The following is a 27,384-nucleotide window of genomic DNA, read 5'->3' as shown; positions in this document are numbered from 1 at the left end:
CCTAGAAGTAAGACTATTATTGTCATTGCGAGAGTTTCCTTTCCATTGATCCTAAACAGTCTCATGAGACTTGTTTGGGAAACTGGCCACAATTTTCTGTTTGCCTTGTTTCTGTGAGAAAATGTATTCTGAGTTCCATGGCAGTTGTCCATTCAGTGAAATCTGCTGCCTATCCAGTGAAATCTGCATATGCTTATACAGTATCTGTTTCCCCTTTTTAGTAGCTACTGTAGTTTTTCCTATAGAGTATTACCCTAACTTCTCTCTGGTGGGATTGACACCAACCCCTATCTCCAATGACAGACATATTGAGAGGTGACAGCGTGCTGGCAGCCCTGGCTCACTCTCAGTACTTCCTCGGCCTTGGCGTCTGCTTTGGCCACGCTTGAGGAGCCCTTCAGCCCACCACTGCACTGTGGGAGCCCGTCTCTGGGCTGGCCAAGGCCAGAGCTGGCTCCCTCTGCTTGCAGGGAGGTATGGAGGGAGAGGCGCGGGCAGGAGGCTTAGCACCTGGGCCAGCAGCTGTGGAGGGTGCGCCGGGTCACCCAGCACTGCCGGCCTGCCGGGCTCGAATTCTCGCCGGTCCCCCAGCACTGCAGCCCGCCATGCCCATGCTGGAGCCTCCCCTAGAGGTGCCACCCCCTGCTCCGCGGAACCAGGTCCCATCAACCACCCAACGACTGAGGAGTGCAGGTGCCGGGCAGGACTGGCGGGCAGCTCCACCCAAGGCCCTGGTGCGGGGTCCACTAGGCTAGCCAGCTGGGCTCCTTAGTCGGGTGGGGACTTGGATAACTTTTATGTCTAGCCAGAGGATTGTATATGCATTGTATGTGTCTAGCTTGGGGTTCATGGTTGCACCAGTCAGCACTCTGTATCTAGCTAATCCGGTGGGGACCTGGAGAACCTTTATGTCTAGCTAAAGGATTGTAAATACACCAATCAGCACTCTGTGTCTAATTCAAGGTTTGTGTAAACACCAGTCTGTACCCTGTGTCTAGCTCAAGGTTTGTAAATACACCAGTCAGTGCTCTGTGTCTGGTTAAGCTGGTGAGGACTTGGAGAACTTTTTTGTCTAGCTAGAGGATTGTATACACACCAATCAGCAGCCTGTCAAAATGGACCAATCAGCTCTCTGTAAAATGGACCAATCAGCAGGATGTGGGTGGGGTCAGATAAGGGAATAAAAGCAGGATGCCTGAGCCAGCAGTGGCGGCCGCTGTCATCCCTTTTCACGCTGTGTAAGGTTTGTTCTTTCACTCTTTTCAATAAATCTTGCTGCTGCTCGCTTTTTGTGTCCACACCTCATTCATGAGTTGTAATACTCACCACAAAGGTCTGCAGCTTCACTCCTGAAACCAGTGAGACCATGAACCCACCGGGAGGAATGAACAACTCCAGATGCTACCGCCTTTAAGAGCTGTAACATTCACCACGACTGTCCATGGCTTCATTCTTGAAATTAGCAAGACCAAGAACCCACCAATTCCGGACACAATATGATCCAAGTCTGGCCGATCAGCATATACGATTACCCTGAACCACACTGGTAAGAGATGTGATCTAAGGTAGGCAAATGCAGTCCTGAGACTTGAAACGATTGAAAACAGAGCTCTGTCCTTTCCTGGAGGGATGGAGGGTTGCTAACCTGTGTAAGTCTGGAGTTGATTGCTATCAAATAGGAAGAACCCGCTCAAATAGAGCCAGCATAAAGAACAGAAGAGCCAAAAATGGAGAGAGACTAAGTCTTGCCAACCTTACATGAACCCTTGGATGTGGCTGTACTTGAATACTTGTCACTTACCATGAGCCAAATGTCTTTTTTTTTTTTTTTTAACTTAGGACAGTTTGAGTTGTTTCTGTCACTTGCCTTCAAAAGAATCCTAATAGCTCCCCTTTGGGACACAACTTACTGTAAAGTTGGTTGCCTGGTTTATATTTTGGCCAAATGCATGCCTCATAGTGAAAATTAAATGACCACTTTTGGTTCAGCCTTTACCGTAGTCAAATGGACAGAACTCGAAAATATAAAGTTGCTACTTTAATTAATGACATTCATCTACCTCTCCGCAAATTGGATCTGGACTACTGACAACAGCCGATTCGACAACTGCTGGGTGCTCAGCAAGCGCACTCTCCACTTCAAATGGCCCAATATGTTACCTGAAAAGGAAAAGAGGCCTTTGACCACCACATCCTCCAGTAGGAGATCTCCCTTCCTGTCAATCCTTGCCTCTTAAGAGTGGCAAATCTACAAGCTCAGAGGAAATAATGACATCATCAACTCTGCCGGCAAACCAGAAATCCCCATCGCTGTCCATCATTCCTCTGTCTCCAGTGACATAAAAATCTCCCTTTACCATGGCAGCAGTTTTCTCTGGACTGTCCTAGGAATCAAAGATGACATTTGGGGATTAGTTTGGTCAGAACAGAGACAGACATGGCACTCATTAAGTGACAAATTGTACCTCTAAAGGAAATTATTTTATATTTTGAGACAGAGTCTGTTGCCCATCCTGGACTGCAGTGGCTTGATCATAGCTCACTGCAGCCTTGACCTCCCAGGCTGTAGCAATCCTGTCGTCTCAGCCTTCTGAGTAGCTGGGACCACAGGCATGTGCCACCACACCTGGCTAATTGTTTTATGTTTTTGTAGAGACAGGGTCTCGCTATATTTCCCAGGCTGGTCTTGAATTCTTGGGCTCAAGTCACCCTCCCACCTCGGCCTCCCAAAATGTTGTGATTACAGGCATGAGCCACTGTCCATGGCTGGAAATTAATTTTTTAATAAAGGTAGTTCCTAGTGTAAAATACAAAAGGTCCCAAAGAGTATAATAAAAAGCTGCTCTTCTGCCTCTAGCACCCCCCAACTGCACCCCCATCCTACCCTGTCCAGTTGTCCTTTCTGACCACTGCAACTGGTTTGTTACATTTGGAATTTCATCTTTACAATACTCAGATGATAGATGATAGTCTCCGCATTTTACTGCTGATGAAATAGATTTTGTTGTTTGCCCAAGGTTACAAGCAAGACATGGTGGAAATGAAATTTGGACCGAGGTCTGTATTAAGGCATGACTAGCACTTTCTATCCTCATACCACATATTCAGAGAAGAAACAGAAGGGCAGTGTAGACTTTAGTCTGAGGGCAATTTCCCCTTCTTTGCCAGGTGGTAGAACATTGCCATTTTCATCTACAATCTAGAATGAAAGACAATTGATAGTCTTAAAATTTTCTTTTCACAAAATGACAGCAGGTTGTGAAGAGTTGTACAGTGAATAGCAGAAAACTGTAAAACGTTCTTTCTGCTTTATCGAAGCAGTCAGATATTTTCTCAACCTCCTGGACATCACAGTGCAGCATTCTTTTCCCCATTGAGCCTGGTTTAATTTTTTTTCCTTTCTAATCAGCACAAATTATTCCCTATTGAGAGGACAAACTTTGCATAAGTAGACAAAAATTTATTTTCTGAAATGATATCATGACAATGAAACTTAAGATTCAATTTGGACTAATTTTCCCAGTATTTAAGCACACCTACTGAAATATGCTATTTGAGACCAGGAGTTCTCAAACATGGGTGTGCTTTAGAATCAAATTGGAGATTCTGGAGCATTGTTGAAACACAGATTTATGGGCCTCATCCCAGAGTTTCTAATGCGTTAGGTGTGGAGTGGGGTCCAAGAATTTGCATTTCTACCAAATTTCCAAATGATGCTGGTGTTGCTGGTTTGAGGACCACACTTTGAAAACTTCTCCTTAGACTCCATTAAGTGCACCTTGGAATAAATTCCCCACAGAGGCTCTCAGATGATTCTTCCCAGCACAGTTGGAAAGATGAGCTGCTCAGTTCTGAGCCTCACCCACCTACTAAAGCCCCTAAGATTTCTCCTGCATGAAGGGGAGGCGAGTATGATGGAATAATCATCATCACCCCTTTAGCAAAATCTAACTGAGCAGTTTGCCGGTTTTGGTAACTACTGGCAAGATGAGGTGTACTGGGAAACTCTGTAAAAATTTAGAGTGGGATGGAGGCACTTCAGGGGCTCAGGTTGAAAATCCTGGGGCAGAAAGGCCCCCACATATAATAAACATAAATGTTGCTCTTTAAATATATCACTTCTGCCTGTCCATAGCCCTCATGTAGCTCCAGCCCAGTTTGCGCCCTCCACTGCTCCAGCACCTCTGGGGTGAGTGCCTCCCCTCCTGTCAAGCAGTGCCACAGCCTCTTGAATTCATATCTGGAGAGACAGAGTTGCATGGTGCCTTTTTGAGAGGAACCTGAGTGCTTTCCCTGCAAGATAATTAGGACATTCAAGCAGCAAGCATAGAAGCTAGGAGAGGCAAGTCTTAGGAAAGTTCCTTCGACAAATACTTGTTGAACACCTACTGTATTGCCTGACATTATTCTAGGCATATGGGGCACATTAGTGATTATAACAAAAATTTCTGACAGCTTACGTTTTAACAGATGGAGGAGAACTTAGCTATTAAAGATGTTAGAAGGTGAGACAAAATGCTATTAATGATACTAAGTGTTTATTACAAGCCACATGATATAACAGCTAATATTGATTGAGCAGGTTGTAAGGGCTTTAGAAGCATTCTTAGACTCCTCTCAACCCCTGCTTTACACATGAGGACACTGAGGCTCAGAGAGTTTAAAGAACTTGCCCAAGGCCTTCCAAATAATAAAAGGCTGAGTTGACACTCATGATATTGTGTACCAGGCATCTCCCACTCGTCAGGGTGATCTCACCAAGCAAGTCACTTACATTAAATTCTCACCACAGCCTTGCGAGGTGGCTCTTAATCTTCTCTTATAGATGGAGTTGATGGAGGTTTAGGAAGGTTATCTTGAGTGTCCGAGGCCACACTATTAGTAAGTAGCAGGGCCCTGCCTGTTTGATTTGGAGCTTAGCTTTTAACCACTGGCCTTGCTGAAGACAGGTGAGAAAGCCTAGAACAGCTTGCTTCTCAAACACTGAGGCCCCAAATGAACCAGAGGGTGTGGGTAGAACACAAACCAAACCATATGCATTCAGAATAATCATTGAACAGTCTCTGAATTACTATTGAAACATGAGCAAGATGCTCACATAGGACCAAAGGCATTGGCACTGACTAGGAAAAGAGAAAATTTGTATTTGCATTATTCTGTCTTGCGTAGCACTTTCCCTCTTGGGCATCCGCACTTTGGTGGCAAAAGAGGGTGGACAAGCCTGCACTTCTTAAATTGCTCCTCTCTTCCTTTCTCTCCTCATGTATTGAGTTTGAATGAAACAAATATACATTGTAACTCTACTGGATGCTCAGGTGGTGTGGCTAAACTGAATATAACCTTCAAGTCAAACTTTGTTAGCTTCTCTTCAAGGCAGTATAAATATGCTTTTCTTTCTTTTTTGAGGGCTGGTTCTAAATGACAGTGTTTCTAAAAAAGTAGTACTAGAGGATAAATTTTTTGAGTGGGAGTTCTGGGATTGTCAAGCTCTGGTTGTCCCTGGAAAAGTGTCCAGTTGTCCTAGAGGATATACCAGTAGTTTATAGACTAGGGCGCAATTTTGTCCCCCAGGAGACATTAGGCAGTATCTTGGGACTTTTTTTTTTTTTTTTTGAAATGGAGTCTTGCTCTGTTGCCCAGGCTGGAGTACAGTGGCACGATCTTGGCTCACTGCAACCTCCACCTCCTGGGTTCAGGCGATTCTCCTGCCTCAACCTGCGAAGTAACTGGGATTACAGGCGTGTGCCACCATGCCTGGCTAATTTTTGTATTTTTAGTAGAGACAGAGTTTTGCCATGTTGGCCAGGCTGGTCTTGAACTCCTGACCTCAGGTGCTCTGCCCGCCCCAGTCTTCCAAAGTGTCGGGATTACAGGTGTGAACCACTGCGCCCAGCCTAGGGACATTTTTGATTGTCACAAATGGTGGGGAGGAGGTGCTGCTGGCATCGAGTAGAGTCTTGAGATGCTGCTCAATATCCTGTAATGCATACTTTCAGGAGTTTGGGCCCATGGCACAGGCAGGTCACGGGTCGTTGGCTTCCTGTGACCTTTACCCTCCTTGCCAAGGGAAAATGCGACCCTCCAAAGTGAGAAACTTGAGGGCATGGGTCACCCCAGACTTGGCATCTACCCAGAGCCTGAGAAGGAGGGAACGATGATCCTCCAGCTACCTCATAGGGCTGGCATAGGTGGTCACTGCCCTGAGGATCACCCAACTGTGTTGGGCAACCTGGACCCCATCTGCAGGAATATGAGAAAGAGAATACAAAAGTCTTTATATGGACACTGAGAAGTCAGATGCAGAAGAAACCTCCAGGCCTTAACTACCCAATTCTTGGACCTTGGGTGGAGAAAAGAGCATAGTTGGTGATCATGTGCACTTACACACTAGGGTCAGCAGGTGGCACTCGTCTGTGGCTCTGAAAATAGAGATTTGGAAGGAGATCATCACAGTTAATATTTAACAAGCCCCTGTTGTGTGCCAAATCATTCCCCCCTCGCAACAACCTAATAAGCTAGGGATTCTTATATATATTTTATAGAGAAGGAAATGCAGACATAAAGAGGTTAATTATCTTGCCCAGATTACATAGTTAATAAGTGGTGGAGGCAGAATAGAATCTAAACAGTGTGGCTCCGGAGTGCACATGCATTGATTTGACAAGTGTTTATTGAGCGCCTGCCATGTACAAAGCCTTGTGTGACTAAAAAGGGTTATAATTAATAAAAATGACAAATCACTAGCACTTTTTAGAGTTAACTTTTTTTTTTTTCCCCCAGACGGAGTCTTGTTCTGTTGCCCAGGCTGGAGCGCAGTGACGTGATCTGGGCTCATTGCAAGCTCCGCCTCCTGGGTTCATGCCATTCTCCTGCCTCAGCCTCCAGAGTAGCTGGGACTGCAGGTGCCGGCCACCACGCCCAGCTAATTTTCTGTATTTTTAGTAGAGATGGGGTTTCACTGTGTTAGCCAGGATGGTGTCAATCTCCTGACCTTGTGATCTGCCCGCCTTGGCCTCCCAAAGTGTTGGGATTACAGGCGTGAGCCACCGCGCCTGGCTGAGTTAACTTTTTTTCCTTTTTTTTTTTTTAAATTGAGACAGAGTCTCACTCTGTCACCCAGGCTGGAGTGCAGTGGTGCGATCTCGGCTCATTGCAAGCTCCACCTCCTGGGTTCACGCCATTCTACTGCCTCAGCCTCCAGAGTAGCTGGGACTACAGGTGCCCGCCACCACATTCAGCTAACTTTTTTGTATTTTTTGTAGAGATGGGGTTTCACTGTGTTAGCCAGGATGGTCTCAATCTCCTGACCTTGTGATCCACCTGCCTCGGCCTCCCAAAGTGTTGGGATTACAGGAGTGAGCTACCGCGCCTGGCTGAGTTAACTTTTTTTTTCTTTTCTTTTTTTTTAAATTGAGACAGAGTCTCACTCTGTCACCCAGGCTGGAGTGCAGTGGCATGATCTTGGCTCACTGTAACCTCCATCTTCCAGGTTCAAGTGATTCTCCTACCTCAGTCTCCAGAGTAGCTGGGATTACAGGTGCCTGCCACCACATCCGCCTAATTTTTATATTTTTAGTAGAGATGGATTTCACCATGTTGGCCAGGCTCGTCTCAAACTCCTGACCTTAGCTGATCCACCCACCTCAGCCTCCCAATGTGCTGGGATTACAGGTGTGAGTCATCGTGCCTGGCCAACATTTTCTTTCTTTGTAGGCTTGAAGCACAGAACTGTATATACAGTAATAGTGAAATTGATACCACTGTTGCGGAAAATCGGGAAGCAAGAGAGACCTTGGGGTTTATACAGGAGAATCTTTATTGAGTGCACTCAGACCCAGCGGACTCAGCATCCAAAATCTGGGCCCAGAACGAAGATGAACAAAGACAGCACTTGACTTTTATACACACTTCAAAAAGGGGAGTGGGCTAGCCTGAAACAAGCTTACAGTGGCACAAAGCATAGTGGCATAACAGCAAGGATGCAGAGGCAGAACAAAGGCAGTTATTTAAATTGTAACAGGTTCATAACTCAGGATTACACATGGCCATGACCGTTGCTATGCAACCCAGATGTCTGTTATCTAGGTTTGCCTAGGCACAGTCTTATCCTATAACCTTCACTATGGTGCCCAGGTGGCCATAGCTCAGGTCTGCTCAGATGGCTCATGACCTTCGCTGTGCCGCTTAGATAAAACAGAATACTTGAAGTCACTAACAGAGAACAGGAATCTATAAACTTATACCATAAAACAAAGGAAAATTTGGTTTTTTTTCTCGCTATGTTGAGGGAGTGCTGGGAGAGTCTTCAGAGCACATTAGATAGTATTATCAAGGCTTTTTCTGGGTCTGGGCTGTGCTTGTTGCTGCCTCTGGGAAAAGTCAGCCTAATATAAGGAAGCTTATTTCTCTTTCTTTTTCATTTTATTTTTCTTTAATTTCCCACCTCACCACTACTAATTATGAGAGGAATGATTATACATTTAAATGAGTTGGATGTTTTATATGTACTATCTCATGAAATCTTGACAGAAACTGAATGAGGAATGAAACTTCATTGTTCCATTTCACACAGAAGGAAACTGAGGTTAAGAGGGGTAAAGTAATTTTGCATGGCATGAAGCACAAATTCAAAGTACAGGGATTTGAACTTGGTCCTGTTTTTTTCTGAAGCCCTCATGCTCTATGACCACTATAGACTCAAACATCACCTTTTTTTCCCACTAATTTGACAAACGTTTTCTCTTAAAACTATATACTGGATTGGCACTCGTCATGAGCCCCTGTTCTCATTCTGCAGGTGGTGAAGCTCTTCATTGTCCTGACTCCACAGTTCTTGTCCCATGACCAGGGCCGGCTCACCAAGGAGCTGCAGCAGCATGTAAAGTCAGTGACACACCCATGCGAGTACCTGAGGAAGGTGAGTGAGCACAGACAGATGGGGTCCGGTGCCCTTGAACAGTCAGTGACATCCCCCATGCGAGTACATGAGGAAGGTGAGTGAGTGCAGACAGATGGGACCTAGTGCCCTTGAGCAGTTCCCAGTTCTTGGCTGTCCCACGTCTCATAGCATGGCCATGCTTGGGGAAGCTTTGGCAGTCACAGTACTGGCTTTTTCTTCTATCTGAGTGGCTTAGGGATGGGGTGAAGTAGTTGACTTATTTGGATGAAAACTGCTATCTTGTGTCAGAAACCCAAAAGGAATTATTGCTGACATGCTCACCTAAAAACAAAAACAACCAGATAAGGGCCCAGCAATACTTAAAAAGGTTATTTATAATCTTGCAAAATTTGAAAAGGAAATCCAAATCAGCAGCTTCTAAACTATTTTTTAACATAACTTATAATAAGAAATGCATTCTGTATTATATATATGTCCTATACATATGAATAAAAGAATTAATAAAATCATATTAATTTTACAATATGTAATACATTCTTATTTTTTATTTTTCTTCAGTTGTTTTAAATGCTGTGTGCAACCTACAAAAATCCAATAATAATAATTAAATTATTCACTAAATTGAACATTATCATATAATTTAAAGTGATAATCTCAAAAAATCTTTTATTTTTGAGATAAAAATATTTTAACAATATACTATTAAGAGAAAAACACTGGCTATGCAAAAAATACATAGTTTTATCCTATCTGTTTGAAAATAAAGTTTGAAGAAATACATATGCAAAAAAGTTTACATTTCCTTCCTTGTAATACTTGGCTACATTATTTGAGTACTGACAGTACACATTATGAAGCTACATGGCTGACATTGAGTACTCACTGTGCGTGCCAGGCCATGGGCTCAATGTTCTACATGCATTTTTACTTCACTTAATGCCCTGTACAACCTGAGATAGTATAGCCCGCTTCACAGAGTGTGGAGTAGATGGTGCGTGTCTGCTAGGATGGGCTAGGTATCACTGTAGGTAACAAACAGCCCAAACAATGGAAATGTACAACACTGAAAGCTCTTTCCCGCTCATGCTGCATGTCCTCCATGGCTCTCCTGGCCCCTGTGCTCTATATCCCCTCATTCTGCATGAGAATAAAGGAGCAGCCTCCATGTGGGACCTGCCAGCTGCTCTAAGAGATGAAGGAGAGGATGGTCAGTCTCAATGGCTCCCAACTCTTTTGCCTCAAGGTTATATGCTTCACTTCCACTCACATCTCCTGGGTGAAAGCAAATCCCATGGCTACATCCACCTTCAAAGGGTCCAGGGGAGAGCCTGAAATACTTGGGGACTCAATTAAGGCCAACATATGGTGTCAGCCTATGTGGGAGACTGTGGAGGGGCAGAGGAGAAGAGTGGGGAATTGATGGGAAATGATAGTAGGACTAAGTCACCGTGGATCTGCTTTATCCAGGTGTAGTTTGTCCCAGAGCTGCACAAAATTATCACCAGCAAGATTAAACAGAGTGAAGTCTGGAAAAAGGAGATTGGTCAGACGTAATCAGCAGTGAACTTAGAATCGAATGAGTGACATTAAGTCAGTAAATCCCTGACTGCCCCAGTTACTCACATGATAGTGATAAGGATGGGAGCATTGAAAGAGTTGACTTGGAAGGGTGGAAGGAGTGTAAAAATTCCAACGTTTTAGTTCCTTTAAGTTAAACTCAGACACTATCTTTCCTGAAAGTCTCCCGTTTCTTTCAGATTGCACAGGTGAGAGTGCTCAGATTAGGGCTGGAGTTCATAAAATATTAGCTCCCACAATATCAGTGCCCCTGTGTTGTGTGTGTATTCTGTGCTTTGCTAAACACTTTCCCAAAACATCTTGGGGTCTGATTTTCCCTCCTTGTTCCAATAGCCCTGAGTGACTCAAGTGCCCATTTAATGACACAGAGGTCTCAGGGATGCTCCATGAGGCTCCAGGTGCCAGCCTCTGCCCTGCTAGAGTGTGAGGCAAGGGACAGAGCATCTTCTGTGGGAGGTAGTGGTCAGCCAGGCTTGGGGACACTACTTGCTTACCAGACCATTCCAAACCTGCCACCTCTGTTGGATCCACTGCCTCTGTGCCTGCCTGTACTGCTGATGCTCCAGTGGCTGCCTCAACATCCCGGCCTAGGCCCAATGCCACTGAAGATGGACCTGCCCCAGGACACCTATGAGCCCTACAGGACTCACTCAGCTGTTCCCAGGAGTATCCAGACACTCATTCCTATCCAGGACATAGAAGCCCTACCCCTTGGCTCTCCCTCTTCAGCAGTAAATGATGATTTACTGCTGTTATCATCATCACTGCCTTTAGTGTCCGAGGACCTTCCAAGGCACGAGTTCTGGAAGGAAAGATGCCCTTGGGAGGTGACGATACTCAGGTGCACAGGTGCTCAACAGATTGCTTCCTCCTATCCTCAGACAGTCTTTGCATACAGCCACTGGCACTCTCATTGTATGGAAGGAAATCAGTCCAGGGTCACACAGCTGGTCTCAAATCCAGGATGCCTGGCTCTGCTTCCATAAGGGACCTGCCTGCAAAGGAGGTTGACCCTGCTTTTGGGAACCTTTCCTAGGCTACATGAATAACCTCCCCTGTTTGAGGCCTCAAACTCTGCTCACATCTCCTTTCTTTCCCTGTCTCTGCTTGGGCTATAATCAAGACGACCCTGGCAAACTTTCATGGACATCATGGTACTCTGTACCATTCACTTTTGGGCTAATCTGACTTCAACCCCCCCTTCACTTGATCTCTTCTTTTACAACTAAGACAACCCAAATCTGGAGCTCTTTATGCAGGCAACAGCATATAGGTAGAATTTCATTCCAGTGTTTTGTTATACCTGTTTTGTTTTTGTTTTGCTTGTTTCTTAGGGTTTCTTTCTATTTTTGGTAAAGGCATTGACTATTTGTAGCATCAAAAGAATATTTCCTGTTTACAATAACTTTATGTTCTAGTAAATGGTAAAGGGATTTCAAGCAGTGGTTTTAAGCTGCCAGAGGCCTGAGTAAGTTTAAGCACATTCTGTGCGATCAGGTAGAAGGCGGCCTTTGGGAAATTTAGCTGAGGACAGGGCCAGAAAAGGTGATGGACAGTGGGGGTCTGTTCTCATCACCGGGCCCCTGGCTTCTGTCTACCTGTCTGACACTCCCCACTCATCACTCATGAGGCAGCCAAACCCTCTGGGTATTGTGGCCAAATGGCCCAGGAGAGAAGCTGAAGATCTTTGTCTCTTGAAAAGTACAGAATCCTTGGACATCCCTGGGAGGTCAGCCATGGAAATCAATTTGGTTTTCTTCCCCTTATTAGGGTTCAAAATTTAAAGTCCACACTCACAGGCAGTAAGGTGACACAGATTAGTGACATCATCACTCCATTTCAGATGTTAAAATACCTAGGTGGGTTGGGGTGATTTGAGATCACACAACCTTGTGCCACAAAGTGGATTACCCAGGCCAGAGAGAAACATTCTATTGCCATATTATGATCCTATCATTGAGTGCAAAGGCAGTTTTGTTTCATTTTGGATTCTTTCTCATGTTTATATCTTACTTATAAGGGCACTTTAATTTCCGAGCATATAAAAGTTTTTGCTTAGCTTTTTATCATTGTTTCTCGCACAATTATATGATCAGAAATATGCTATGTGATTTGATTTCTCTTAAATATATTGAGATTTGCTTGATTAACAAAACAAGTCCGGTTAATTTTTGTAAATGTACCACATTTGCTTAAAATGAATGTATCTCCAACATTTGTTCCCAAGATACAAGGATGATGGATGGATGGTACATGTATGTGCTGGAGAGGGTTCGCTATTCAGACGTTCTGCATCCTACTGATGTTTTGTTGCTTGTAAATAGCTGAGAGGGGGCTATGGAGTCTCGTGCTCTGCTTGTACATGAGGTTCTTCCTGCCATCCTGCCATCATTTGTTTTTTATGTTTTGCAGCCAAGCTCAGGAAAGAAGGAGTGGACCAGAAGTAGGAATAGGGAGCTGGGTTGGGGAGGACCAGAAATCTGAAGGTCTGAGAAGGTTCCAGAGAGGATCTGTCCTTGGAATGGTGCTTGGGTTCTCAGGTTGGGGAGGGGGTGTGGAAGAATTCAGGCACCACATGGAATGTCCACTGTAAGGCACCACATTCTGGGGCCAGGGATTGATGGAGAGGAGGTATAATGCCCCAGGGTTGCTAAGGCAGCACCAGACAGGAGAAGGTTTGGTGGAACCCAGAGCCCTGGTCTTCCTCCAACTGCTCCTAAGCCTCCCGCTCTCCTGCCCCGCGTGTCCCATTGCCTTGCTGATCGACCTTCTCACTGACTTGTAGCTGGTCCTCCAACCAGTGCTTGAGGGCTTAGTTTGAACTGGATACTTTCTCAGAGCCCCTTCTCCTCCTCCTCCTCCAGGTGCCCAACGGCCACCCTTCCCTTCCCTCCTTTTCCCTTCACTTCTCTCTTCCACCTCAACTGCGATCCCACTCTTATCCCCATTCCTTTCCCTTCCCCAGCCCTAAGCCACCCCCACCTTTGTCCTGGCCACCTCAGGGTGCCCTGAGAGGACCAAGACATGCGGGTGTAGTGGGTGCTGTTTTGGCTTCTCTTGCTGGGGTTTTCCAGCCATCAGTCCACCCATGTGAATAGATACTGGACCCACAGGGTTTCTTCTTTTTCGTTGGGCTGTGTCATGAGGCATGAAATTACACAGCTCATACCTATAATCCCAGCACTTTAAGGCCCGAAAGGTGTGCAGAACGCTTGAGTCCAGGGGTTCAAGACCAGTCTGGGCATCACAGCAAAACCCTGTATCTACAAAAATATTCCAAAAGAAAATCAGTTGGGCCTGGTGATGCATGCCTGTAGTCCCAGCTACTGGAGAGGCTGAGGTGGGAGGATTGCTTGGGCCCAGGAGATGGAGGTTGCAGTGAGCCACGATCACCCTATTGCACTCCAGTCTGGGCGACAGGGTGAGCCCTTGTCTCAGACAAAACAAAAACAAAGTGAAATGTCACTTGAGTTCTGTGTCATCCAGTTTGATAACTTTTTAGGAACTTCTGATTCGTCCATGTTTTCTGCTCTTGGGAGCTGCCTCCAGAGAGTCTGTGTGAAATTAGTGTGATGGGAAACTCAGAAGCCCATCAGGTGACAGAATAAAGGGCTGTATTCTTTGGGTATGTTTGCAGTATGGGAGTCACCAGGAGGGACATGAGCAGGATGTGAATGAGAACTCTATTGTCCTTTGTTTTGTAAATGTGTCAAGTGCTGATCATTGATTTACTCAAATCAGAAATGTTTTAAAAGTCCTTATGGTTGTCCAAATATAAAGAAATGACAGGTTTTCACTTTGAAAGTGTTCACTCTCACATTATAAAACCTCACTGCTACCCTCAAGAAAGGTGACCTTATAGAGATGAGAGTATTTCTTCTGACCAGAATCCACCAGATTCTTAGGGAGGGATCTGGAAAAGTCTAGTAATGGGGAGCAGCCACTGCCTTGAGGCAGAATCACCTCACATGAGTACCTCCAATCAAAGAAGAATCTATTCTTTCTTTTGAGCTTATGAAGGAGGAAATGACTTGATAATCTTTGTTGGATTTTTTTTTCCCTTTACTTGGCTGCATTTTCATAGATCAGTTAAACTCTCTTTGCCTACCTCACCTTTGAAGACTTTATACATTTCCTTCATTGCATTTTCCACCTTCACCCTTGCTCATGGCCATTGACTGTCAGAACCCAAGCTTTACCAGCCCCATTGGATCTAATGTAGGTAGGAGCCCAATACTGATAAGCTGCTTCCAGATAGTTGTCAGATGTGACAAGAGTGCCCAAGATGGGGGAGGTTTTCCTGGTCAGTGACAAGATGGCCTTTGTCCTTCTTGTGCATTGGATCCACATATTTAACCATTGTGCCCAGAGCTTCTGGTCCCTTTCAGACACAGGCTACCCAGAAAGAGTGTGTCCCTCCCAGGAGCCCAGGCTGAACTCACCTCCACTGTGAGGTTGAAGATGGAAGTGCTACAGAACTCAGAGGCTGCTTTTTAGAGAGGTTTTGTTTGCACAAAACAGTCTTGGCATGTGAATTGGTCTGAATTACATTTTGTATTCATTTTCTCCCCCAATACTTGTAAATTTAATGTTTATAAAATAATATGTGTGCCTTTTGTGGCAGTGGTTATACATTCCCAAAAGTTTTTATTGCTTTCCATATGGATTTCCAAGGTTCCTACTGATTGCTTTAGGTGCAGTGCTCTAAAATGTGAGGGGGAACTCTTGTTATTGGTGTCTTGGTATTGCGTTTTTAACTAACTTCAGTTCTCTCAGTTTGAATTATAATTCCAGGAAGACTATATTATGCAAATATTTATGGACTTTGAAAATCTGACATAAAGTGCTCTGTTTCAGCAACAAAGTGAACATTAATTTTCAAAAGTTAACATTTTTATAAACTTGGGCTAAACAACAGTCTATGTTTATTTTTGTTGAAATATAACCCAGGTGTTATTATTACAGCAGCTGTCCTCTCTCAGTTTTGTGTATATATAAACGTGTCTTTATGTCATATTTTCATCTATAACCTTAAGACTTTTTTCTTATATTTTTCTCATTCTTCCATACAGTGTGGACATATTTTTGGATATATTACAAATAGTGTAATGCAAATTTATAAATATTTTTAAAAAGATCTTGGCTTCCCGACCCATTGTGAGTTTGTATTTTTTATCCACATTTTAACTGAATTATAAATTTCTAAGTTCCGTAATTATTTTTTAAAATATTTGCAATGTTTTTGTCACAGAAGGGAACATGAACCCTGATTAGAGCAGGAAAAGAATAAGATGCTCTGCTACAGATCAGGAAGGAGCAGGAGGTGAAATGTTACAAATTCTAGAACTCAGAGAACTGAAGATATTACTTCCTTTTCAGATTGTTAAACATTTTAACCTGTGGTAAAATATTCATAAGAAAACATTCATAACATGATCATTGCCATCTTAACAACGTTGAAGTGTACAATTCAGGTGTGAAGTATACTCACGTCATTTTTCAGCTATTATTTCATAGATGTCTTTTCTCAAGTCTATCTCAAAGCCATGAAATGTAAATGAGGGATCCACAGATCTGCAGCAGAGAGCCTGGCGGTCCAACAGGCATAGCCAGGAAGTTATGCTATCTATTGGAATCCCCACAGTATGGAAATGAGTTTGCCCTGGAAAGGGGAAGAACAGCTTCTTGCCCTCAGGTCGATGACAAGAGTTCCAGTCCTGAATCATGGAAACATGCAGTAGTGAACTGCAGGGTTAATGACATCATGTCCTGGAAGGATCTCTCAAAGGCTAACTGTCTGGGTTCCGGCATCAGCCTCTAAATGAGAATCAGGTCTTCGTATGGGAGGAGTCAGATGAGGAGCCGTCCCCTGCTCCATCTTGATGGAGTTAGTTGTGATGAGTTGGTGAGATCTGATTTTCCACACTGAACTAAAATGAGCTTTCAGTGTGTCAAGCACAAGACTGACCCCGGAAGTACACATAGTGCATCTCATAGAAGCTTCTAATAGTGCTCATTTAGTTAAGAATAGGACTATGGAGCCACAGAGACAAGCTGGAAATGACAAGAATGACAGGTGACTTGCTAGCAGGCCAGAGTGGTTTTTTTTTCTGTCTGTCAATGGGAGGTGTCAATTCTTCCTCCCTATTGTTGAATATCAGTTGTTTCATGTATGGGAAGGCTGCGGGGGGCCTTTGAATCATGGCCTTCAGATGCCAGAATGGCAGAAAGAATCCCACATGGGCAAGAGGATCATGTGTGTGTATTTCCCTCCGTTTTCATCTCAGGAAGCTGAGAATGAAAGAATGTGAGTGAGCAGAAAAAGAGAGGCAGCTATCAGAGGTGGAGGAAAAAGGGAAATTGGTTATGGAAAAAATACACACCTTCAAGTGAGTTCAGAAACTGAACACCAGCCACATGGGAAACTTCCATCGGAGTGTTTTGCTTTTAACTTTTGTACAATGTTTAGACCCAGTTAAGACAGAAATACAAACAAGTGGTCAGAAGACGTATTTAGAGAGAGAGAGAATTCACACAAGAGAAAACAAAATACCTTAAGATTTACCAGTGACCAAAACATGTGAAGTAGCAAAACATCTCTAGACCCCAGTCGGGTCAGATTGTGTAGAAAGTCAGTTCATTTCTGCCATCCTAGGGCTGGTATCCATCGCCGTCATTCTTAGAAAAGCGTGTTGTAGGATCAACCACATTTTTTCAAACGGACTGTGCCCAGCTGTTTCTACTCTTGAAATATGGCAAGGATATTAATACAAGGAGACTAGAGCTTTATAATCAAAGATGCCCAGTGAAGGATGAGGTACCCAATGGTGCCCAGTGGGTAAGGACATTGTCAACTCAGAATCCAGCAGGCATGAAGTAAAAGAGGAGGCATCATTATAGCAACAGTTTTGATCATACTGTACTTTGAAAACCCTGTGAAATACATTTTCTGTGTACGGCTAGTGTAAGGGTGTAGTTGTGAGGATAACAGAAACATGGCAGATTATTTAAAAACATACTGAAATGGTGCTTATTTGATGAAAGTGATTCTAAACCATAGGAAAATAATTCAAGACACCCAAGAGCTTTGGTGGAGAGTAGGAAACTCTCCTCCCCGCGGCTGCAGGCTCCTTCAGTGCTGATGTGGATAATGCCATGCCATTTAGACTCTCTCACATACGATTTCTCATGTGTTGGTTTTTTTCAGATCGTCCCTTCTGTAAGAAAGGTCCTTGACAACTGAGCAGTTTTTTCCCCCTTGCTTTTGGGCTTAGTCTGCCAGGTCAGGACGTGGATGTATTTTTCTCCCCACAGTTCTGTGCTCAAACCTTGCAGAGGGAGATGGCCGAGAGGAAGGCTGTCTACAAGCAGCACAGGTAGGTAATTGTGGTGGACATTTTTAAGGATGTTTTTGTTTTAAGATGAAGCTTTGAGTGTCTAGTAAAGAACTTGGTGTTTTAATTCTTCTTCAAGTGAATTCTTTGTGTGTCTTCTAGATGGGAAATGATGGAGAAGCAGAGTCATGGAGACACACAAGAGTCAGGAGCCAGCCCAGAGACAACTGGGCCTAGAGAGAACTTTCTGGAGAGCTCACTGTGAAGGTAGCTACTTCTGCTGCACAATCCACACAGCCTGCTTCTCCTTTTGGGGTTGAGAGCTCAGGTGGGGTGACAATTATGTTTCCTGGAAACAATTCTAAGTACTTACTACAGAAAGCATGTGTCTCGTTTGGTGGCAGGACCCTATTTTTCTCAGATGTCACAGCTGAATGTCTTTTAGATGCTCCCCTGAGAATGGTGGAGCTCAGTCTCCTCCACTGACTGTGAACATTGCCCCGCGCTGACATCTTGGTTACTTTTAACTGAAAAGGTAAGCCTAGAAAGCAAATGGGCCAACTCCCCTTCCCACCTTAAGTCAGCACAAAGGCTTCATCTTTCTTTCATTTGGGAAAACACTAATAACATTTTAGAATGGGAGCTATATCTGCTGATGAGAGCAGACATTTTCTGGCTATGTCTTCATTAATCAATATTGTACCATGAGATCTGCTTTAAGAAAAGCAACATTTATTTACATTTTTTGGAGCTCTGTTTTTTTGTTTGTTTAAATTGTTTATTGTGGACTATATAATATAACTCCATTAGTAAATTAAATTTCCATGTAATCGTACTCTTCTGACATTCTAGGTGTAACCCTAACACTTTTCAGTTAATTTCTGATACTTTCACCTTTTCTCAGTACTTCTGGTCATTTTATGCCCATTTCTCTTCATACATATTGATAGTACTTGGGCAGATATGAAAGTTAAAGTAGCTATAAATTTACAGAACTTTAAATGTCCATACAACTTGAAGAAAAGGAGCAGTGCTGTTTCTTTTCAGGGTTTATTGATATTCCTCCAATCCATGACTGTTTCTATTTTCAATTTTAGTCTGTGTTTACGGGATGAGTGACTTTTTTTCTGATGTGTACTGGGAACCCCTGATTTAGAACTCATTTATAGATTCTCAGAGCCCTACCTATCCAGAGTCAGTTGATAGTTAAGAAAATTCATAGACCAGGGCTCTGAGGTGTCTGAGCCAGCCAACCACTCAGCTTCTAATCCAGCCTCTCAGCCAGCCAGCACCTCAGCCAGCCCAGCCTCCCAGCCCTTTTCTGGCTCAGCCTCTCACCCAGCCATTTGGCCAGCCTCCCAGCTGGCCTTTGAGACAGCTAGCCTGTGGGTCTCTCGGCCAGCCTCCCAGGCGATCCATTAGTGAGCCTTCGAGGTGACCTCTAAACCAGGGAACTAGCCCACCTCTTGGCAAGATTCCAAGCCACCCCCTTGGCAGATCTCTCAGCCAGCCAACCTGCCAGCCAGTCTCTCAGCAAGCTTCTCGACCAGCCCGTCTCTCGGCAAGCTTCTCGACCAGCCCGTCTCTCGGCAAGCTTCTCGACCAGCCCGTCTCTCGGCAAGCTTCTCGACCAGCCCGTCTCTCGGCAAGCTTCTCGACCAGCCAGGCTCTCGGCAAGCTTCTCGACCAGCCAGGCTCTCGGCAAGCTTCTCGACCAGCCAGGCTCTCGGCAAGCTTCTCGATCAGCCAGGCTCTCAGGAAACTTCTAAGCCAGCCTCTCAATCAGGCAGCCTCTGAGCCAGCCTCTCAAACAGCCTCCCAGCCAGCCTCTTGGCCAGCCTCTCAACTGCCCTCTCAAGCAGCTAGCCTCTCATTCAGCTGGCCTACTAGCTAGCCTCCAGGCAAGACTCTAATCCAGTCAGCCTCTCAGTAACCCTCTAAGCCAGACTTGCAGGCAGGCAGCCTCTCAGCCAGCTTCCCAGGCAACCAGCCTCTCAGGCAGGCAGCCACCCAGACTGCATCTTGACCAGCCTTCCAGCTAAACCCTTGCTCAGCCTCTCATCCAGCCAGCCTGCCAACCATGCTCCAGGCAATCCTCTAATACAGCCAGTTTCTCAGCAAAGCCTCTAAGCCAACCTCTCAACCAGGCAGCCTTTGAGCCAGCCTTTTAGGCAGCCAGCTTGTCAAACCGCCTCCCAGCCAGTCTCTCATGCAGGCTTCCATGCATTTAACCTCTTGCCCAGCCTCCCAGATGTCCTCTTGGCCAGCCTCTATGTGCCACCTTGGCCAGCCTCTCAGTCAGCCAGCCTGATAACCAACCTCTCAGCAAGCCTCTAAGACAGCCTCTCAGCCAGGCAGCCTCTCAGCCATCCTCTCAGGCAGCCACCCTCTCAAACAGATTCTTAGAAGTCTCTCAGCCAGGCAGCCTCTCAACAGGCCTCTAAACTGGTCTCTCAGCCAGGTAGATTCTCAGCCAGACTTCTGCTCAACCAGTCTCTGGAACAGCCAGGTAGCCAGCCTCTCAGTCAGCCTGCCTGCTGGCTTCTTGGTCAGCCTCCTCAGCCAGCCTCCCAAACAGCTTCATAGCCAGCCTCTCAGCAAGACAGTTAGCCAGCCATTGTCTCAGCAAACATCTCAGCCAGCCTCTCAGTCAGGCAGATTCTCAGCCTGCCATTTTCTCAGCCTGCCATTTTCTCAGCCTGCTTCTCAGCCAACCAGCCAACCAGCCTCTCAGCTGGTTTCCCCAGCCAGCCTGTTAAACAGCCTCCCAGACAGCCTCTAGGCCAGACTCCCAGCCTGCTTATTCCCCAGCCTCCCTTGCGGCTACATCTGGACAAGGCTATGAGTCACTATCTCAGCCAGCAGGACAGCCAGCTTCTGAGCCCATCTCTCAGCTGGCCTCTTGACTGGCCTCCTAAGTGGCCTCTATACCAGTGAGTCAGCTAGCCTCTTGGCAAGCCTCCCAGCCGCACCATTGGCTGGCATCTCAGCCAGCCAACCTGCCAGTCAGCACCTCAGCAAGCCTCGCCAGCCATTCACACAGCAAGCCTCACAGCAAGCCTCTAAGCCAGCCTCTCAACCAGGCAGCGTCTCAGCCAGGCAGCCTCTCAACCAGGCAGCCTCTCAGGCAGACACCCAGTCAGACAGACTACCTCTCAGCCAGAGAGCCTGTCATCCAGCCTCACAAGCTACTTGGCCTGCCTTTAAGAGAGCCAACCAACCAAACTCTCAGCCAGCCAACCAGCCTGCCAGCTAGCTTCTAAGCAAGTAAACCTCTCAACCCATCTCTCAGCTGGCCTTTAAGTGAGCCTTTCCGCCAGGCAGCCTGTGAGCCAGCCTGTCAAGCAGCCATCCTCTGTAACATACCACCAGGCTCTCGGAAAGCCTCTCAGCCAGCCAGCCTCTCAGCAAACCTCTAAGCCAGCCTCTCAGCCAGGCAGAAATGCAGCCAGCCGTCCTCTCAGCCATCCTCTTGGCCAGCCTCCAAGACGCCCCCTTGACCAGTGTCTCAGCCAGCTAGCCTGCTTACCAGCCCTTCGGCAAGCCTCTCAGCAAACCAGCATCTCAGCAAGCCACTAAGCCAGCCTCTCAACAACGTGGTCTCTGAGCTAGCCTCTCAGGCAGGCAGCCTCTCAACCTCCCAACAAGGCTCTCAGCCAGCCAGTATCTCTACAAGCCTCTAACCCAGCCTCTCAGCCAGGCAGATTCTCAGTCACCATTCTCACCTCCATCCTCTCGGCTAACCACAAAGCCTGCACTCAGCCAGACTCCCCAGACGGCCTCTAAAACCTCTAAACAGCCTGACATCCAGCCCCCCAGCCTGCCTCTTCACCAGCCTCCCATGCAGCCATCCTCTGGACCAACCTATCAATCAGCCTCTCAACCACCAAGAGAGCCAGCCTCGCAACCAACCTCCCAGCGAGCCTCTTGACCAGTGAGTCAGCTGGCCCTTCAACCATCCTTCAAGTCGCCCCCTTGACTTGCCTCAGCCAGCTAGCCTGCTAGTCAGGCTCTCGAAAAGCCAGCAAGCCCCTCAGCAAGCCACTAAGCTAGTCTCTCAGCAAGGAGGTCTCAGAGCCAGCCTCTCAGACAGCCAGCCTCTCATAAAGCCTCTAAGCCGGTCCCTCAGCCATGCAGATTCAGAGCCAGCCTCCCATCTGTCCTCTCACCCAGGCTTCCAGGTAGCCTGTCACCCGACTTTCCAACCAGCCTCTCGGCAAGCCTCCCAGCTGGACTGTCGGTCAACCTCCCAGGTGTCCTCTAGGCCAGGATCCTGGCCTGGCACTGGCCGACCTCTCGGCCAGTCAACTAACCAACCAGCCAACTTCTTAGCAAGCTTCTCAGCCAGCCAGCCTCTCAACAAGATTCTAGCCCAGCCTGTAAGCCAGGCAGCTTCTCAGCCACTTAGCCAGCTGGCCTCTCTGCCGGCCTCCCCAGCCAGTCTCTCAAACAGCCTCCCAGCCAGCCTCCTCTGGACCAGCCCTTCAGCCTACCTCTACGCTGGCAAGGCAGCCAGCCTCTCAACCAGCCTCTTAGCCATCTACTCGGCCAGCCACCCAGCAAGTCTCCTGGCCAGCCTGCCAGCCTGCCAGCGTATCAGCTAGAAGACCTGTCATGCAGCCTCACAACCAGCGCCTCTACCAGACTCCCAGCAAGCCACATGGCCAGCCTTTAATACAGCTAGTCAGCCAGACTCTCAGCAAGCAAGCCTCTCAGGCAGCTCTCTGCCACCTTCTCAGTCAGCCTCTGGTTGGCCAGCCTCCCAGGTGGCCCCTTGGCCAGTTCTCCAGCCAACCACCCTCCCATCCCGACTTTCTCCCAGGTTCTAAGCCAGCCACACTCTCAGCAAGCCTCTCAGCCTGGCAACCTCACAGCCAGGCTCTCAGCAAGCCATCCACTCAGCCTGCCACTCTGCCTGCCTCCCAGCCAGCCGTTTGGCCATGCAGCCAGTCTTTCATTTAGCCTTCCAGTCAACCTCTCGGCCAGACAGACTGCCATCCTCTTGGCCAGAATCACAGCTGCCCTTTTTGCCAGCCTCTCGGCCAGCCAGCCTGCCAGCCGGCCTCTCAGCAAGCAAGCCTCTCAGGTAGCCTCTCAACTGACCTTCTGGGCAGCCAGCCTCTCAGCCAGCCAGCCTCTCAGTAAGCCTCTAACTCAGTCAGTCAGTCAGACAGCCTTTGAAACAGTCATCTTCTCACCCAGCCTCTCAGCCAGCCTCTCAGTCAATCTCTAAGTCAGCCTCTCAGCCAGGCAGCCTCTGAACAAGCCTCTCAGGCAGCCAGCCTCTCTCATCCAGACAGATTCTCAGTCAGCCATTCTCTCAGCCAGTGGCTAGCTCATTCAGCCATCCAGCCTGTCACACAGCCTCCCATACAGCCCTCTAGGCCGTCCTCCCAGCCTGCCTCTTTGGAAGCTTCTGATGCCGCCATCCTCTGGACCAGCCTATCAGCCAGCTGCTCAGTCAGCAAGACTGCTAGCCTTTCAGGGAGTCTCCCGGCTGACCTCTCAGCCAGTCAACCTGCCAGCCAGCATCTGAGCAAGGCTCTAAGCCAGCTAGCCTCTTAGCAAGCCTCTAAGCCAGCCTCTCAACCGGGCAGCTTCTGAGCCAGCCTCTCAGGCAACAAGCCTCTCAAACAGCCTCCAAGTCAGCCTTTCGGCCAGCCTCTCAAGTGTCCTCTTGGCTATCCAGGCGGCTGGCTTCTTGGCCAGCTTCCAAGACCCCCTTAACTGGCCTCTCAGCCAGCCAGCCTTCCAGCCAACCTGTCCATAAGCCTCTCAGCCAGTCACTTGCTGGGGCCTCACCCAGGCCACGGGCAGGTGCCTGGAGCCACATGGGCATCCCTCCTGGACCCGTGTGTCCTGGCTGTTGAAGGGTGCTTAGGGCTACCTTGAGATGCTGGTGCCAGGAGGGAGAATCTGGTCCCAAGATATCTCAGGTTGGAGATTAGGGAGAATTATAGAGGGAGGGCATTTAACATAAGTTAATTCCCAGAATAAATGCTCAACACAGGGTATTGTTGATATCAGTATTTTATTACTTGCAATCTGAGTGCTCACCTGGGAAATTCTAAAGATACAGAGGACTTGGAGGAAGCAGAGTAACTGAATTTAACTTAAAAGAACAAAAACATTGGAATTATGGCACTCCTGATACTTTCCCAAATCAACACTCTCAATGCCCCACCCTCGTCTTCACCATAGTGGGGAGACTAGAGTGGCCAGGGATTTGCCTTAGGTGCACAGTGGGTTGTGAGTTCACTGCCGATTACATCTGACCCATCTCCTTTTTCTGAAGTTCTTTCCGTTTAATCTTGCCAGTGATGGTTTTTGGCAAATCTGGGACAAACTCCACCTGGTTGAGGATAAAGCAAATCCACAGTGACTCAGTCCTGCTGCCATTTCCTACCAATTCTCCACTCTCCTCCTCTGTCCCTCTGCAGTCTCCCATGCAGGCTGACACCATGTGGTGGCCTTAATGGAGTCCCCAAGTATTTCAGGTTCTCCCCTGACCCCTAGAAGGTGGATGTGGCCATGGGATTTGCTTTCACCCAGGAGATGTGAGTGGAAGTGAAGCATATAACCTTGAGGCAAAAGAGTTGGGAGCCATCGAGACTGACCACCCTCTCCTTCATCTCTTAGAGCAGCTGGCAGGTCCCATATGGAGGCTGCTCCTTTATTCTGGTGGCAGAATGAGGGGATGTGGAGGACAGGTCCCAGAAGAGCCATGGAGGACATGAGGCATGAGCAGAAAAAGAGCCTTCAGTGTTGTAAACCTTCATTGTTTGGGGCTGTTTGTTACCTACAGTGATACCTAGCCCATCCTAGCAGAGAACTCTTCAGGGGCACCAGATCCCTTCCATCTGCCCTCACTCACCTTCCTTGGGTATTTGTATGGGGCTGTCACTGACTTGACATGATCCTGCAGTTCCTTGGTCAACTGATCCTTGTCATGAGACAGGAACTGTGAGGTCAGGACAATAAAGGCCTTCACCACCTGCAGAATGAAGGCATGGGCTTACAGTGAGTGCCAACCTACTCCATAGCTTAAAAAGTCAATGTTTATTGAATGAGTGGTAAAACAAGGTGACACTGAACCCTACAGTGGTTTTGGAAAAGGAGAGGACCAGGTGTAAATCCCTGTACTTCCAATTCCCACTCCATGCCTTGAAAAGTTATTTGACCTCTCCTGAACCTCAGTTTCCTTTCCTGTGAAATGGGGACAATAAAGGCTCCATTCTTCATTTGGTTTCTTTAAAGCTTCCAGGAGATAATACATATAAAACATCCAACTAGTTTACATTTATTATTACTCCTGTCATCAATATTTTCATCATCATTTTTACTGTTGTTATATATGTAATTCTGCACCAGAAACCCAATAGGCATTTCATAATTACTGGCAATTTATTATTTTTATATTAGCAGTGTTATCCATATTTTATTGCACAAGGCCTCACATATAGAAGGTGATCAATAAAGACTTTTTTTTTCTTTTTTGGAGATGGAGTTTCATTCTTATTGCCCAGACTGGAGTGCAATGGTGCGATCTTGGTTCACTGCAACCTTGGCCTCCCAGGTTCAAGCGATTCTCCTGCCCTAGTCTCCCAAGTAGCTGGGACTACAGGTGCCCACCCCCGGTTCCACCCATCCGCCCCCAACACGCCTGGCTAAGTTTTTGGTATTTTTAGTAAAGACGGAGTTTCACCATGTTGGCCAGCCCGGTCTTGAACTTCTCACCTTAGGTGATCGGTCCGCCTCGGCCTCCCAAAATGTTGGGATTACAGGCATGAGCCACCGTGCCTGGCCTAATAATACTTTTCAATATACAAATGCATGTATGTTCTGGAGCCACATTGCTGAGATGCCATTCTGCCTCCACCACTTACTAGCTGCGTGATGTGGACAGGTTACTTAACCTCCTTCTGCTTCTCTTTTCTCATCTATAAAAAGCATAAGTGTTCTTAGAGTACTACATTGTGTGAGAGTTAAGTGATTTGGTATATATAAGAGCTCATTAAATAGTATCTAGCATCCTTTTATTCAGAGCCACAGAGAGTCCACAGTGCCCCCTGGTGACCATATCATGTAAGTGCACATGCACACTATGCCCTTCCACCAAGGCGGCACAGGTAAAGCCTGGATGTTTCCCCTGCACCTGCTTTCCTAGTGCCCACGCGCAGACATGATGATCTCTATGTTCTCCTCACCTCTCCTCGAATCGGGTCTGGGCTGCTCACCACGGCTGACTCTGCCACCGCTGGGTGCTCCATCAAAGCGCTCTCAACCTCTGCGGGCCCGATGCGATACCTGAAGGATGAAGGGTTCTGAGGCAGATGCCGGGGCTGGGGTGAACCAAGTCCCCAGATCTCCTGCTTTGGAGTCGCAGCTTCCTTTGGCACAGAGGGTGGAGGTCATAGGAAGCAAGAGAGACCCCTGACTTGTCTGTGTCATGGGGCCCAAAGTGTAAAGAGCTGGACATTATAGGCTGAGAAATACAAGACTCTGGTGCTCCCGGCTTCTTGCCTCACTGCCTGTATTGATGGAGGAGGGAGAATGTTTTGTCTCCTCCGGGCTTGGCCCAAGCAACTTCCCCCAACACGAAATCTCTTGGAAGCCTCAAACTTGGTCTTAAACATTCATGCAAATTCTGCATACTATTTCCCATTGCATCAGCAGGATTTTCGTCTTTTATTACATATAAGGCTTACAACATGATGTTTTGATGTACATATACATAGTAACGCGACTAAAACACTCAAGCACACTAGCATATCCATCATCTCACACAATTGCCTTCTTTTTTTCTTTTGTGGTAAGAGCATTTAAAATCTACTCCCTGTGTAAATTTCCAGTACATCATGTTTTAGAAATTAAAAAAAAAAAAATCCCATCCAGGCTGGGCGTGGTGGCTCACACCTGTAATTTTACCACTGTGGGAGGCTGAAACAGGAGGATCACTTGAGGTCAGGAGTTCGAGACCAGCCTGGCCAAGATGGTGAAACCCCATCTCTACTAAAAGTATAAAAATTAGTTGGACATGCTCGCTTGAAGCCAGGAGGCAGAGGTTGCATTGAGCCAAGATTAGGCCACTGCACTCCAGCCTGGGTGACAGTGTGAGACTCTGTCTTGAAAAAAGAAAAGAAAAGAAAAAATCCCATCAATTTCTCTAAAATATCCAAGAAAAATTGTTACTGTAGTGTAATGCGCCTTTTAAAAAATCATGTAGGGGTTAGGGACAGGGGATCAGAGCCAGACTACCTCAGTTCAAATCTGGATTGCATCCTGTGCTATCTTTGAGTCTGTAGGCAAATTTTCTCGCTGGTCAGTGACCCACTTTCCTCGTTAGTAAAACAGGGATAATAATCACATCTCCCATCCAGCGTTGAGAGGTGGGTTATATAAAGCATTAAGGACAGTGTTTTCACATAGTAAGTACTCTAGGTTAGCTAGTTACAATGAATAATATATTTATACTAATAAATAATTTTATAATAACAGATTTATTAATCTATTCCTAATAGATTTATTGTGCTCATAGATTAATGGCAAATATATTCATAATAACAATAATGA

General features: G+C 46.5%; 2 protein-coding genes across 2 annotated transcripts in view; one reads left to right on the top strand and one right to left on the bottom strand.

Annotated features, from left to right (window-relative positions):
* Window positions 1-605: 605 nt before the first annotated feature.
* NPIPB4 (nuclear pore complex interacting protein family member B4) lies at window positions 606-23,715 on the top strand. The gene is made up of 4 exons (XM_037990103.2): window positions 606-734; window positions 8,798-8,917; window positions 17,792-17,853; window positions 17,974-23,715. Exons 1-4 carry the CDS (start codon window positions 606-608, stop codon window positions 18,074-18,076), a joined length of 414 nt encoding a protein of 137 aa, XP_037846031.2. The 3' UTR covers window positions 18,077-23,715.
* Window positions 23,716-23,823: 108 nt separating this feature from the next.
* Window positions 23,824-27,384, bottom strand: part of ACSM1 (acyl-CoA synthetase medium chain family member 1) — a 58,899-nt gene continuing 55,338 nt past the window's right edge. The window contains 3 exon segments of the mRNA XM_007987192.3: window positions 23,824-24,163; window positions 24,686-24,805; window positions 26,019-26,118. Of these exon segments, the coding sequence (XP_007985383.3) occupies window positions 24,077-24,163; window positions 24,686-24,805; window positions 26,019-26,118 (307 nt within the window). The 3' untranslated portion in view covers window positions 23,824-24,076.

Source organism: Chlorocebus sabaeus, chromosome 5 (genome assembly GCF_047675955.1).
Source record: "Chlorocebus sabaeus isolate Y175 chromosome 5, mChlSab1.0.hap1, whole genome shotgun sequence".
In the NCBI taxonomy this organism is placed as follows: domain Eukaryota; kingdom Metazoa; phylum Chordata; class Mammalia; order Primates; family Cercopithecidae; genus Chlorocebus; species Chlorocebus sabaeus.
Note: the sequence above shows the minus strand (reverse complement) of the source record. Positions and strands in the feature narration are given on the sequence as shown.